This window comes from Rhinopithecus roxellana, chromosome 3 (genome assembly GCF_007565055.1).
Source record: "Rhinopithecus roxellana isolate Shanxi Qingling chromosome 3, ASM756505v1, whole genome shotgun sequence".
NCBI classification, from domain to species: Eukaryota; Metazoa; Chordata; class Mammalia; order Primates; family Cercopithecidae; genus Rhinopithecus; species Rhinopithecus roxellana.
In genome coordinates, this window is record NC_044551.1 from 171,499,513 (window position 1) to 171,512,050 (window position 12,538).

The 12,538-nt window shown below is 41.3% G+C and overlaps 1 protein-coding gene across 1 annotated transcript in view; it reads right to left on the reverse strand.

Annotated features, from left to right (window-relative positions):
* FAF2 (Fas associated factor family member 2) overlaps window positions 1-12,538 on the reverse strand; it is a 63,268-nt gene that overhangs the window by 11,490 nt on the left and 39,240 nt on the right. The window contains exons 3-9 of the mRNA XM_010386385.2: window positions 12,251-12,385; window positions 9,715-9,791; window positions 6,805-6,943; window positions 5,056-5,141; window positions 4,865-4,956; window positions 2,485-2,662; window positions 25-196 (exon numbers count right to left, since the gene is read on the reverse strand). Of these exons, the coding sequence (XP_010384687.1) occupies window positions 25-196; window positions 2,485-2,662; window positions 4,865-4,956; window positions 5,056-5,141; window positions 6,805-6,943; window positions 9,715-9,791; window positions 12,251-12,385 (879 nt within the window). The remainder of the gene's footprint in view (window positions 1-24; window positions 197-2,484; window positions 2,663-4,864; window positions 4,957-5,055; window positions 5,142-6,804; window positions 6,944-9,714; window positions 9,792-12,250; window positions 12,386-12,538) is intronic.

A 12,538-nucleotide genomic window follows, 5' to 3' on the forward strand; every position in this document is an offset into this window, starting at 1 on the left:
GGAGTAAAGCCACAGGTCCATTACCCGCCGCCGTCTCTCCTCTGCCAACTTTTGTTGTTGCACCTCCTCCTCCTTCCGCCGCTTACGCTCCCGCTCCTCCCGTTTCTTTCTTTCTTTCTCCTGGTCAGCCCTAAGAGAGGCCAGGTAGGCCTCATCCTGCTGTTGTCTCAGCACTTGGGTCTGGTTTCTTTCTTCCCTGTGAACAGATCAAAAGCAAGAGAAGAAAAACAGCACTCTCACAAGTTCTGTGTTTTCTTATACTGAAATTTTCTGTGTGTGTGCGTGCGTGCGTTATGTGTGTGTGTGTGTAAAAACGTTGATATTCTTAGCAGATGACTATTTCACACTGCCATAAGAGATTCCAAAAGCAGAGCATGGCAGAATCTGAATAAACCACCTTTTATCTCAGTTTAATTTGGCAGAAAAGAAAACAGCAAGTTTTCCTCTCCTCTTTTAAAATAAAATTTTTCCCCTAATTCTAACAAATGTAACACAGTACTGTTATTATGAAGGGATCATCAACATCATATTTTACAAGTAAATACCATTTTGGGTTACTGCATTTTTGTACTGATCTCATAAAACCAAAACACACACAGATACATCCATATACACATTGTAGCAGATCTGAAAATGTAGAGTTTTCAGAGTGATTCAGAGATTCCCTAATCAAAGATAAAACACCATATAACATTTGGCATAGCTCCTAGTTTCTCTCCAACAAATTTCTGTTTTCTCTTAGCCAAAATATTTAGCCAGTCAAAATAGTTGAACAGATAAAACATTCTTGCTTTATACTTTCTTTAAAAATTAAGACAAAATTTACATGCAATGAAATGCACAGATCTTAATGTACAATTCAATGAATTTTGATAAATGTAACCACATAATCACCACTCCAATCAAGAAAGAACATTTCAGTTACCTCAGAAAGTTTCCTCTTCTATACATTTTTTTTACACAGTTAAAATAACACTATTATTTATAGGGTTTTGATCTTGCATTTTTCTTTTTTTTTTGGAGACAGGGTGTTGCTCTGTCACCCAGGCTAGAGTGCAGTGGTGCGATCATGACTCACTGCAGCCTCAACCTCCTAGGCTAAAGCAATCTTGCCACCTCAGCTTATAGGCGTGTGCCACCACGCCTAGCTAATTTTTGTATTTTTTGTAGAGATGGGGTTTCACCATTGCCCGGGCTGACCTCAAACTCCTGAGTTCAAGCGATCTTACCTCAGCCTCCCGAAGTGCTGGGATTACAGGTATGAGCCAACATGCCCGGCCTGATTCTGCATTTTTCTAATACATAACAAGCATGTCCCCATGTTATTAAAAGCTTTCCATAAATTTAAGTTTGTTTAACTTTCTTGAGGGCAAGTTGGCATTACAAATCGAAAGTCTTAAACATATACTTATATCATCTCACCCAGAAACTGTACTTTCAGGAATTTAAATTTTAATCTAAGGAAACCATCACAAATTGCAAAAAATTATCTCCATGTATGCTATTTATAATAGCAACAAACAGAAAGTAATCCAAAAATCCAAAGAGAGTGGCCTGGTTAAATTATGATATATTTAGATAATAGAATGTTATACAGTAATTTTTAAAACGTGGCAGAGTATTTAATGACAAGGGAAAAGGCTGTGATATATTCTTACATGAAGAGGGTTGTAAAAAAGTATTATCCCAATTTTACAAATAAATGTGTACATATAGAGGGGTGTGTGTTATGTGTAAAATTAAAAAAATATATAACAATGTTCAAGTGGTGGTAGGATTATCAGTGATTTTAAATTTCTTCCTTGTGCCTTTTTGTGGTTTTAGGATTTCCTATAATTAATGTACATAACTTATGTAATGGAGAGGAATTATAGCCATTCCACTTTTTTTTTTTACATCAAAGTTCTTTATATTGTATTCGGCTATTCTAAATACCACAATGTACATTCTTGAGCATAGAGGCCTGTCTTTATTTTGTTTATTCATTCATTTATTATTTTTTAAAGACAGGGTCCTCCTCTGTCATCCAGGCCGGAGTGCAGAGGCACAATCAGAGCTCACTGCGGCCTCCAATTCCTGGCCTCAAGCAATCCTTCCACCTCAGGCTCCCAAGTAGCTGGGACTACAGGCATGTACCACCATGCCTGGCTAATTTTTTTCTTATTTTTTGTAGAGATGGGGTCTTACTTTGCTGCCCAGTCTGGGTTCAAGTAATCCTCCTGCCTCAGCCTCCTAATGTGGTAGGATTTCAGGTGTTAGCCACTGCACCCAGCCCTTGTCTTTATTTTGAGCATCTCTAAGAACAGATTACCTGATATAGAGTAATTTAGGTCAAAGTATGTAAATATTTTGACAATAAATGGGCAAAGCTAAAAGCTAACAGTGGCCTGATGCACAAAAGAAGTCAGTATTGGTAGAGCCCCAGGTCAGCCCTCCAAATTTACAACTGGTCTCTCTCTGTTCCAGAAGGGAACTCCCTTGTACCTTTCTAGGCGTTCTGACACCAGGTAAGTCTGGTTAGCATCCATGATAAATGTCAGTTGGTTAATGAGGTCATCAGGTTGAATGAGGCCTTCTAGCCGTCCCACCACAGTCATCCTTCGATCCTTCAGCATAATCATGGCCAGGAATGGATAGGTGTTCTCTCGTAAAGCCTGTGAGACTGACAAAAAGACCCAACAGATCAAGGGCAGGACTTGACGGTGAAAAAGATCAACCCTTAGACTTTTCACAATGAGTGAGAGAGAACTATTTTAATCTTGGTTGAGGAAGACGGGAGGTATCATTTAGTCTCTGCCTTTCCCCCCTTCCTAGTTTCTTTCTTTCTTTTCTTTTTTTGAGCCAGGGCTCACTATGTTGTTCAGGCTGGTCTCCAACTCCTGGGCTCAAGTGACCCGACCACCTCAGCCTCCTGAAGCTGGGAGTACAGGAGTGTGCCACCATGCCTAGTTCCTCCCAGTTTTGTAATCTTTTGTTTTTGTTATCAATTTGCATGCCTATCCCTAGGTGCTTGACTAGAATAAGACAGGCTTTCCTGGTGGCGGTGTGGTTGTTGTGATGATGCCAGGGAAGGCTGCAGAGTTCAAGGATAATGTCTACTTGATGGTAGGAAAAGTATCTATAAAGAATCTGGCACTGTTTTTCCCTGTACAAGGGCTCAAACCTAAAAGGGCACAAGGCTGCAAGTCTCAGCTTGATGACACTGATAATAATCTCCACCATCATCTTTTTTTCTCTTGCCTAATCCTTTCCTTACCCTTTCTCCCCATGTATCTTTTCTCTACCCATAAAAAGGTTAGTTCTTCTGTTCCAAAGAAGCTTATTAATAGAAAGTTGAGGCTGGGCTGGTAGCTTACACCTTTAATCCCAGCAGTTTTGGGAGGCCGAGGTGGTTGGGTCATTTGAGGTCAGGGATTCGAGACCAGCCTGGCCAACATGATGAAACCCCATCTCTACAAAAAATACAAAAATTAGTAGGGCATGGTGGTACCTCCCTGTAATTTCAGCTACTTGGGAGGCTGAGGCAGGAGAATCACTTGAACCCGGGAGGTGGAGGCTGCAGTGAACCAAGATCGCACCACTGCACTCCAACCTGGGTGACAGAGTAAGACTTGGTCTCAAAAAAAAACCAAAAAAAACAAAAAGAAAATTGGTTTCCAAATGACTAAACTTTTTACCATAACAGAGTTTTATCTATGTTTTCCTTATGGTGTGAAATATGAGATTTTATAAACTTCTATTAAAAAAAGTCCTTACCTTCCTTCTATTCACAACCTCCCTTCCGCCCCCGTCAAAGCCATATTAGAATGGCAAAATGCATGCAGGAATTTGGACGTTTAAAAACAAATAGGCTGAAGATTCAGATTCCGGGATACAGGGACAATATCTGCCGCATCTTTGGTTCTAAAGTCATGGCACAGTATGTGGCATGCTAATATAAACTCGAAGGTTGCTGGATAGAAGTAGCCGCAAAAATGACTACATTCTTCCTCACTGGATGCCTTCATATCTTTTACTAAACGTCTAAAAATACTTATCTCTAAAGATCTGAACTTTCCAAATCCATATTAGTACTCAAGGTACTCAAACAACTGACTCACTATGCAAGGGCTCTGTTCAAATTGTTGATGAAAAGAAGAAACTCTTCAGTAAAAAGCCCATTAAGATTAAAGGCAAGCTGCTAGCCAAGACTGGATATTTCTATGAATGTGGCAGGCTTTGGCAATGCTGAATGTGAAGAATGGGCTTTAGAATCTGGCAGACCTGATCATATGCTACAACTTGCTAATTATGGCGGGGCGCGGTGGCTCACATCTGTAATCCCAGCACTTTGGGAGGCTGAGGTGGGCTGATCACTTGAGTCCAGGAGTCTGAAGCCACATGGTGAAACCCTGTCTCTACTAAAAATACAAAAAAATTAACTAGGCGTGGTGGCGCACACCACTAGTTCCAGCGACTCAGGAGGCTGAGGCAGGACCATCGCTTGAACTCAGGAGGCGGAGGTTGCAGTGAGCCAAGACTGCGCCACTGCACTCCAGCCTGGGTGACAGAGCAAGACTCCATCTCAAAAAAAATTTTAATTAATTAAATAAAAAACAACACAAAAAAAACTTGCTAATTGTGTGACCTCCAGCCAGTGGCTTAAACTCTCTGAGCCTGTTTCCTAAACCATAAAGTGAAGGTAATATGACTGCCCCATCTCTCAAGACTGCTGAGAGGATTAAATGAGACAATATAAAACAGCAACTAGCGTCGTATCCTACCACAGAACGAACACTCCTGCAATAAATGGCATGGCATGTCTTTCCAGACTATTCCAAAGATTCTCCAACAACCTGAATGAGGCAGAAGAAACATAACTTACCCCTGTATCCCTCAGGTTTGTTTGTAGAACATGCCCAGAAGAGCATCCTTGTGTTTATTAGTGAAATAACTTCAGGTGCACAGAGTGTGTTGCTGTGGAACGGTATAAAAAGGACATGAGAACAACTTGCTGACTACGAAGTGTCACCAGAAAGAGTCAGAAAAGAGAAGGAAAATAATCAATCCACTTACCGACAAAACTCATCAGAGTCCTGGTGATCATCTCCATGAAGATAAACCAAAAGAAAGCGAAGCTCCCGTTTGGCATCGTTAAGTGCCTGTGAGAAACAAGATCACTCATTATTACGAAGACTGTGCCTTGAGCTTATATTTAGGCTAAGGGTCCTAATGGATACGGTTATGTATTTAGGAACAAAAGGAAAAAATAAGGAAAAAAGGTGAGCGAGAAATCAGAAAATTCCTGAGCTCCTACCTTCACACCCCTGGCATTGCTCTCCCTATAGAAACTCCATGCTAACAAGCTTTAATGAAAAGGTTTTAGTGTTGTTAGGATTCAAACTGTAACAGACACATGAGAGTAGACAGGCTTACAAACACAGGTTCCCAACAAATCACAGAAAAGTCAGCTGCACCCACAGTCTAAGGAAGATTAAAAACAGGAGAATCTGACCATATGAAAGGGAGGTGAGAATTTTCCTACTTCACAGCTACAACATCCTTGTAAGTAAAAAATAACTGTGAAGACAACCCTGATCCTAGGCCATATGGAGTAGGAATGATGGACTGTACGATCCAAAGGCATTCTAAAGAGCATAGGGTGTAAAAGACTTTCAAAGACAAGGCTAGCATCCAAGATTCCTGTGCATGCTTCTGCATGTGCGTGCTCCTGAGTACATTATACTGTACAACTGCTGACATGGCCAAGGGTGATCTACCCTCAGGATCATAGCAGAGAGGGTACACGGGAGGTGCTCATCTCACTCATCTCTGTATCTTTAGCACTGAGGACACTGCCTGGCATACAGTAGGTGCTGCTCAGTGTTTGTTGAGTGGGGTGGGAACAGCCACTGAGGAGACTGACTATGATAAAAAGCAGATATGGGAAAATCAAAGCAGGAAGCAAGGGTGAGCATTTTTCTCTTTCTCCAGATAGATTCAGGAATTCTGGAGGCTGCATAATAGAACCCCCTTGTGCCTATTCCCACGGCATTCCCATAGTTTTCCCTATTCCCATAGTGTTAATTCTATGTATTTCTCTGGCAAACTAGAGACATACCTAACACCCACAGAACTCTAATTTTTCCTCCCCTGAATGGTGAGGTCTTGAGTCAAAGGTCTACACAGCTGAGGCTGAATGAGATGTGCTACCCTGAGTCTATGGTCTACGTCCTTATTCAATTCTGTGAGAGATAAAGAAGATTTAGGCTTTGCCTTCAAGGGGCTTACAGTCTGGTAGCAGAGATTAGACATGAACACAAATAATATAGGAAAGAATATAAAATTGCTATCAAGTTTTAAAAGCTATGGAAGAACAAAGGGAAAGATTAGTATTCTAGATTGTGAGATAGGGGAGGACAGGGCACAACAATCACGGATAGTTATAAGTGGGGAGCGACATGAGCTAGTTGAAGGACTGGTAAGATTCCAATTAGCAAAAATGTGAGGAAGGCATTCCATATGGAGGGACCAGCAAAAGCAAAGGCACCGAGGTAGGCAAGTACGGACTATGTTCAGGGAATGAGTCAGCTGGAACTGAGGGTATGGTAAAGTTATGCAGAAAAGACCTCAAAAGAAGGGCAGCATTAGATCAAAGAGAAGCCAGCTAAAGGGTTTGGTCTTTTTTTATTACCCCCTGTAAGCACTGAAGAGCTAATTAAGGTTTTCAAGTAAAAGAAGGACATGATCAGTGCTGGACTATGCTTTCCTTTGAGGGTAGAATCATCTCAGTAAGTTGGCATCTACATGGATTGCGGCACTGACCTGGCTGTACGTTCCCTGGTAGAAGACAGGGTGTGCCCTCCCATATTTCTCTTCAAAAGAGTGCATAAATGAAACAATGTCCCCAACGGGGTCAGTGACCCGGCTGCGAGGGTCAGGCCGTATAAAACGAAGAGCAAACCTGGGGAAGAAGGAATAAATATCACATGAATCCAGCTTACTATAGTGCATATGGAGTGGGCCAATTTGTACAGATTCCTGTAACAGAGCCAGAGGCATGGCAACAAAGGGAGGTGAATGGTCTGTGAGTGGACCATCAAATCCGAGAGTAGAGTCTGGTTCAAAAGCCATAAAGCAGCAAGTGTTATTCTATTGCTTGTTCAGGAAGAATGCGAACTACTGGGATTATAAATTCCAACACTCGCCTACATAAATCCTGAGTATTTTTTGTGGAACAATTTAGGGCTAGAAGGATTTGGAAGGGAAGACACAGTATCCAAAAAGATCACGTGTCAGGCTATGCACCCAGACTCTCTAGAATGGCACCATCTAAATACTGTAGCCACTAGTCTAATGTGGCTATTCTGAATTTAAATCTATTACGTACAATTAAAATTCAGTTCCTTAGTAATGCTAGCCACATTTCAAGTGCTCAATAGCCACATGTTTAATGGCTTTCATATTGAACAGCGGAGATACAGAACACTTCTATTATCATAGAGAGTTCTACTGGACAGTGCTTTAGAATAGAGGTCACTGTCTGGTTGTCCTACTTGCTCCTCCTTCTCCTTTGTTTTCCTGGGATTTTGAATATTGAGTTCACAACCCCAAACTATTCAAATTATGGATAGGAACTTCAAATCTAAAGTTGCAGTTATGATTTACTTGCTCTTCAAAGGGGCAAGTACATTTTGTTTGATGATTTATGGTTGATGGTATCCACGGAGGAAGTTATAAAACTGCTCCACAGTACCCTGGCAGATGTGAAGTACTGGCAGCTCTTGTAAAGTGAAGAATACATACCTAATGGTATCACACATCTGTCTCTAAAGGGCCTACCCTATTTGCATAGTACCATTTATTTATCCTTTGGGTTTCCAGAGAAGGCAATGGGACAGAGGCTAATGTGTAACATTAAAAAAGCTGGTTGGATGATACAGCTGCATTAAAATTAGTAATACATGCCATGCATATTTTCCCTGGGAAAGCAAACAATATTCATTTACTTGGAAAATTTTCAGCACAGACAAGGTGACTAAACTATGGTACTTTCCTTAACAAAAAGTGAACCAATTCATTATCCCAACAAATTCCCCATGTATACAATTCTACTTGGAATGTCTCCCGAGTAATCAAACCAAATTCATCGACACAAACATTCCACAGCGAATTAAAAGCACAAAATGTAGTAAGCTGTATACGTGGGGGAATGGTTAGAAATTCTTTAGTAGACTGATGTTTTAACTACTTTCTTTGAAATTAAGCATTTTAGAATTATCTCTTAATGGCTTTATTTTTTTTTCCTCATTATACAATATCCCTACGATCTACACAATTTAGGACAATCAGCTTTTTTTATTTTTTAGAAAAAAACAGAGATGTCAACTTAGTTTTCATTATGATTTTAAAGGTTTTTACCTGTTCATTCTTATATAAAATGGGGATGGAAAGAGTACTAAGCAATTAATTGGTGACCATGAAAAATGTTGCTAAAGCAAGAAAGTCATTAAGCCGACAGCCTCACAAAACACCAAGGGGCCAATATAAAAGGTACTATCTGACCCTTGTACTTATGCAGCTGCTGGACCCACACCTTCAGACTCTGCGCCCTACAGCAGGGTAAAGGCTGTCCCATATTTGAAGGGAGGTACAGGTTCCCTGTATACACAAGGCCCAGACTACATATCCCAGCTCCATCTGCTCGCCTGGATGCCCATGAACATTTTAGTTCCCCATATCTGGCTCTGGGCCAGATAACCCAAGCCTGATGTGCTAGGAAGTTGTGCCCCACTCATTTTCTGGCCCTGGACCCTCTGTAGCTTCCAATGATGAGCTCTTTTAATGGTACATGAAGGAAGCTAGAAGAAAGGTGAAGGTATGAAGCAAGTGGGTATATATATAAAAGGGTCCAGTGTTTGCAACCTAGAGGTTGCTGGAGCAAAGTGAAAAGGTACAGAAGGTACGAGGCGTGGTGGCTCACTTGAGGCCAGGAGCTCAAGATCAGCCTGGCCAACAAAATGAGACTCCATCTCTACTGTCTCTACTAAAAATACAAAAATTAGCCGGGCGTGGTGGCGCATGCCTGTAATCCCAGCTACTTGGGAGGCTGACATATGAGAATCGCCTGAACCCAGGAGGTGAAGGTTGCAGTAAGTCGAGATGGTGGCGCTGCACTCCAGCCTGGGCGATGGCGACAGAGCAAGACTCTGTTTCAAAAAAAGAAAAAAAAAAGAAAGAAAGAAAAGGTATAATGGGAGTGTCTAGGGAGGTCCAATTATTGTGGGAGGAATCAAGGGCAAACTGGGTAATCTCAGAGCAAGAGAATTTGTTGGGACTGTGAGTAGTCAGGTGGAGAAGTAGTTTAGGAAAAAAGTTCTAAGGAGTGTGAAGCTAGGAGATGATAGTGGTTAGAAAGGAAAGGGTGTGGACATCAACTAGGAAGTGTAGAGGTGACAAATATGGTTGGGGGAGGAGGGGGAGACAATATAGCCAGACTGGTTTTTGCAAACAATAGGTAAGACTGATGTAAAAACAATTCCATTTCACAATGCCTGCCAATGCTTCAACAATTTAAAATATTTTTATACTGTATTAAAAGACAGTTCGGGAAGAGTATTCAATCTCATGACAAATTGGCAAGTCAACATTGATAGAGCATAAAACTTATTTTGGCCTAAATTTCAGCTCCGAAGTGTTACTATTCTACTAACACATAAATCCAAAGGTACATACCTAAATATATCAAGTATCGTGTAATAGGTAAACCGGAATGGAAGCATTATCAGGTAATAACCCCATCCAAGCAGCCCCTGAAAGTCCAAAAACAAAGTTAGACACAATTCTCTCAATCCCTAATATTTTATCAAATGGCTAGGTCAGATTTTCTGACTCTTTTTTGTCCTTCCATGTGATTTGTTCCTCTAAAATACAGTTCCTTCTTCCTGGCCTCCTCATCCTTCCTAAGTGCCACTATCTTTGGTCTTATTTCATCTTCCTATCATTTTGTTTTTCGCATAATTTTTGTATTAAATCTGCTTTAAGGTCCAGAGCTGTGTTTCCTGCCTGTAATCCCAGCACTTTGGGAGGCTGAGGGGGGTGGATCACCTAAGGTCAGGAGTTTGAGACCAGCCTGGCCAACATGATGAAACTCCATCTCTACTAAAAATACAAAAATTAGCCAGGCATGGTGGCATGCACCTGTAGTCCCAGCTACTTGGGGAGGCTGAGGCAGGAGAATCGCTTGAACCCAGGACGTGGAGGTTGCAGTGATCTGAGATCACGCCACTGAACTCCAGCCTGGGGGCGGAGCAAGATTCTGTCTCAAAAACAAACAAACAAGCAAAAACAAAAACTGCTTTAATACTTATTTTTGGCAGCTACTTACATACTTGTCAAATTCAGTTGCAAGTTAATGTCCCCCGAATGATACATACTCAATTCTTTCCTTTTTAGATTTATACATCAAAATATGGTATACAGAAATAGGCCAGGCTCGGTGGCTCACGCCTGTAATCCCAGCACTTTGGGAGGCTGAGGCAGATCGATCACCTGAGGTCAAGAGTTCGAGACCAGCCTGGTCAACATGGTGAAACCCTGTCTCTACTAAAAATACAAAAATTAGCTGGGTATAGTGGCTCACACCTGTAATCCCAGCACTTTGGGAGGCCAAGGCAGGCAGATCATTCCAAGTCAGGAGTTTGAGACCAGCCTGGCCAACATGGTGAAACCCCATCTCTACTAAAAATACAAAAATTAGCCAGGCATGGTGGTGGGTGCCTGTAATCCCAGCTACTCGGAAGGCTGAGGCAGGAGAATCGCTTGAACCTGGGAGGCAGAGGTTGCAGTGAGCTGAGATTACGCCACTGCACTCCAGCCTGGGCAACAGAGGGAGATTCTACCCCAAAACAAAACAAACATGAAAACCTAAAATAATGTATATAGAAATAGGAAGAAAGATAATCACTATTACTAACCTTGGACATTGGTATATAAATGTTAAATAATTATATTAACTACAATGACAAATCCCCATATAGCTGCTTATCTTAGTAATAATGCTAATTATTATTGCTGTTATTAATCATTAAAACTAGTATACATCCGGAGCTCTATAGTTTATAAAGCATTTCACAGATGTCACATTGTGTTAACTTGAGACACTTTCTGTGTCTGCGGACAGGAAGCTCTGGAGCCCCATGGCTGACATGGGAATCTGCTACTGTACTTCAGAAAACCACAAAGCACTACTTAGAAACATGTTTTAAAACATCAAGTAGGCCAAGCGCAGTGGCTCAAGCCTGTAATTCCAGCACTTTGGGAGGCTGAGGTGGGCAGATAACTTGAGCTCAGGAGTTCAATACCAGCCTAGGCAACATAGCAAGACCCCATCTCTACAAAAAATACAAAAATTAACCAGGATGGGGGCGCACACCTGTAGTCCCAGTTACTTAGGAGGCTGAGGTGGAGGACTGCTTGAGCCCAGGAGGTCTAGCCTGCAGTGAGCCAAGATTGTGCCACTGCACTCCAGGCTGGGCGACAGAGTGAGACACTGTCTCAAACAGAACAAAACAAAACAAAAATCAAGTACTCCACAAAAAGGCTTGATGACGGAGAAAATTCTAACTGTTGCAATGTTAAAGGGAATGTTTTCTTAGGATTCTAAATGCAAGTATAAAAGTATAAGAGGTGAGTATAACCCCAAGGATAAGAAAAAGAAAGTCCAAGAAGTTCTTTAGAGTTCATTATCAGGTACACGTCTGACTTCCTTCACTAGACTGTGAGAAATTGAATTTGAAATGGGAAGACTGGCTCTTTATTCATGTCTGGATCCCCAGTAGCAAAATACCAGGCTATTGGAGTGCTCTTAAATATCTGTCAAATTTAAGTGAACCACCTCCTTGCTACTAGCCCTTCAAGGCTAATTTCAAAGACGTGGCCAGAGCTCCTACAAAGATTCCATATACTTCCTCAAAAGTAGTTTAAGATTAAGTAAACTGAAGCAACAAAGAACTTGAGTAAACGAATTGTAACTTAAGAGATAGAAAACACTCTCCAAATAACTGGCAAAGAATAGAAAACAAAAAATTAGCAGTTTCTATAACAATTCCTTGAGGAATCAAGGCAAAATAATATACCCAAGGGGCCAAGTCTAACTAACAGGTTTACATTCTAAATATTTATTTTGCTCCTGTCACAGGGAGATCAATATAACCAAGTGAATATACTTAAAAATAAAAATGGGGGAAATTCCAGCTATGAAATAACTTGCCCTTGGTTGAGGTCTTGAGACAACATAGCTGTAGATCCTGTGGTCAGCTGTATTAACCTGCAGGGGTCGTGATGGAGGCGGGTTGAAAACACTAGGTACACCCTCTTGTTCATTCAATCTGTCCTGTACAGCAGCCTGAGAAGGAAAACAGAGTAGCAAGAGTTTCAGTGATGCTCAAATCAACCCAGAAAAAGAGGTGAGGCAACTATTGCATGGTATTCCAAAATAGGATGGCCAGTAATACACCAAAAGGTCACTTGAGGAGTGTACCTTCACGGACCTTTTTTT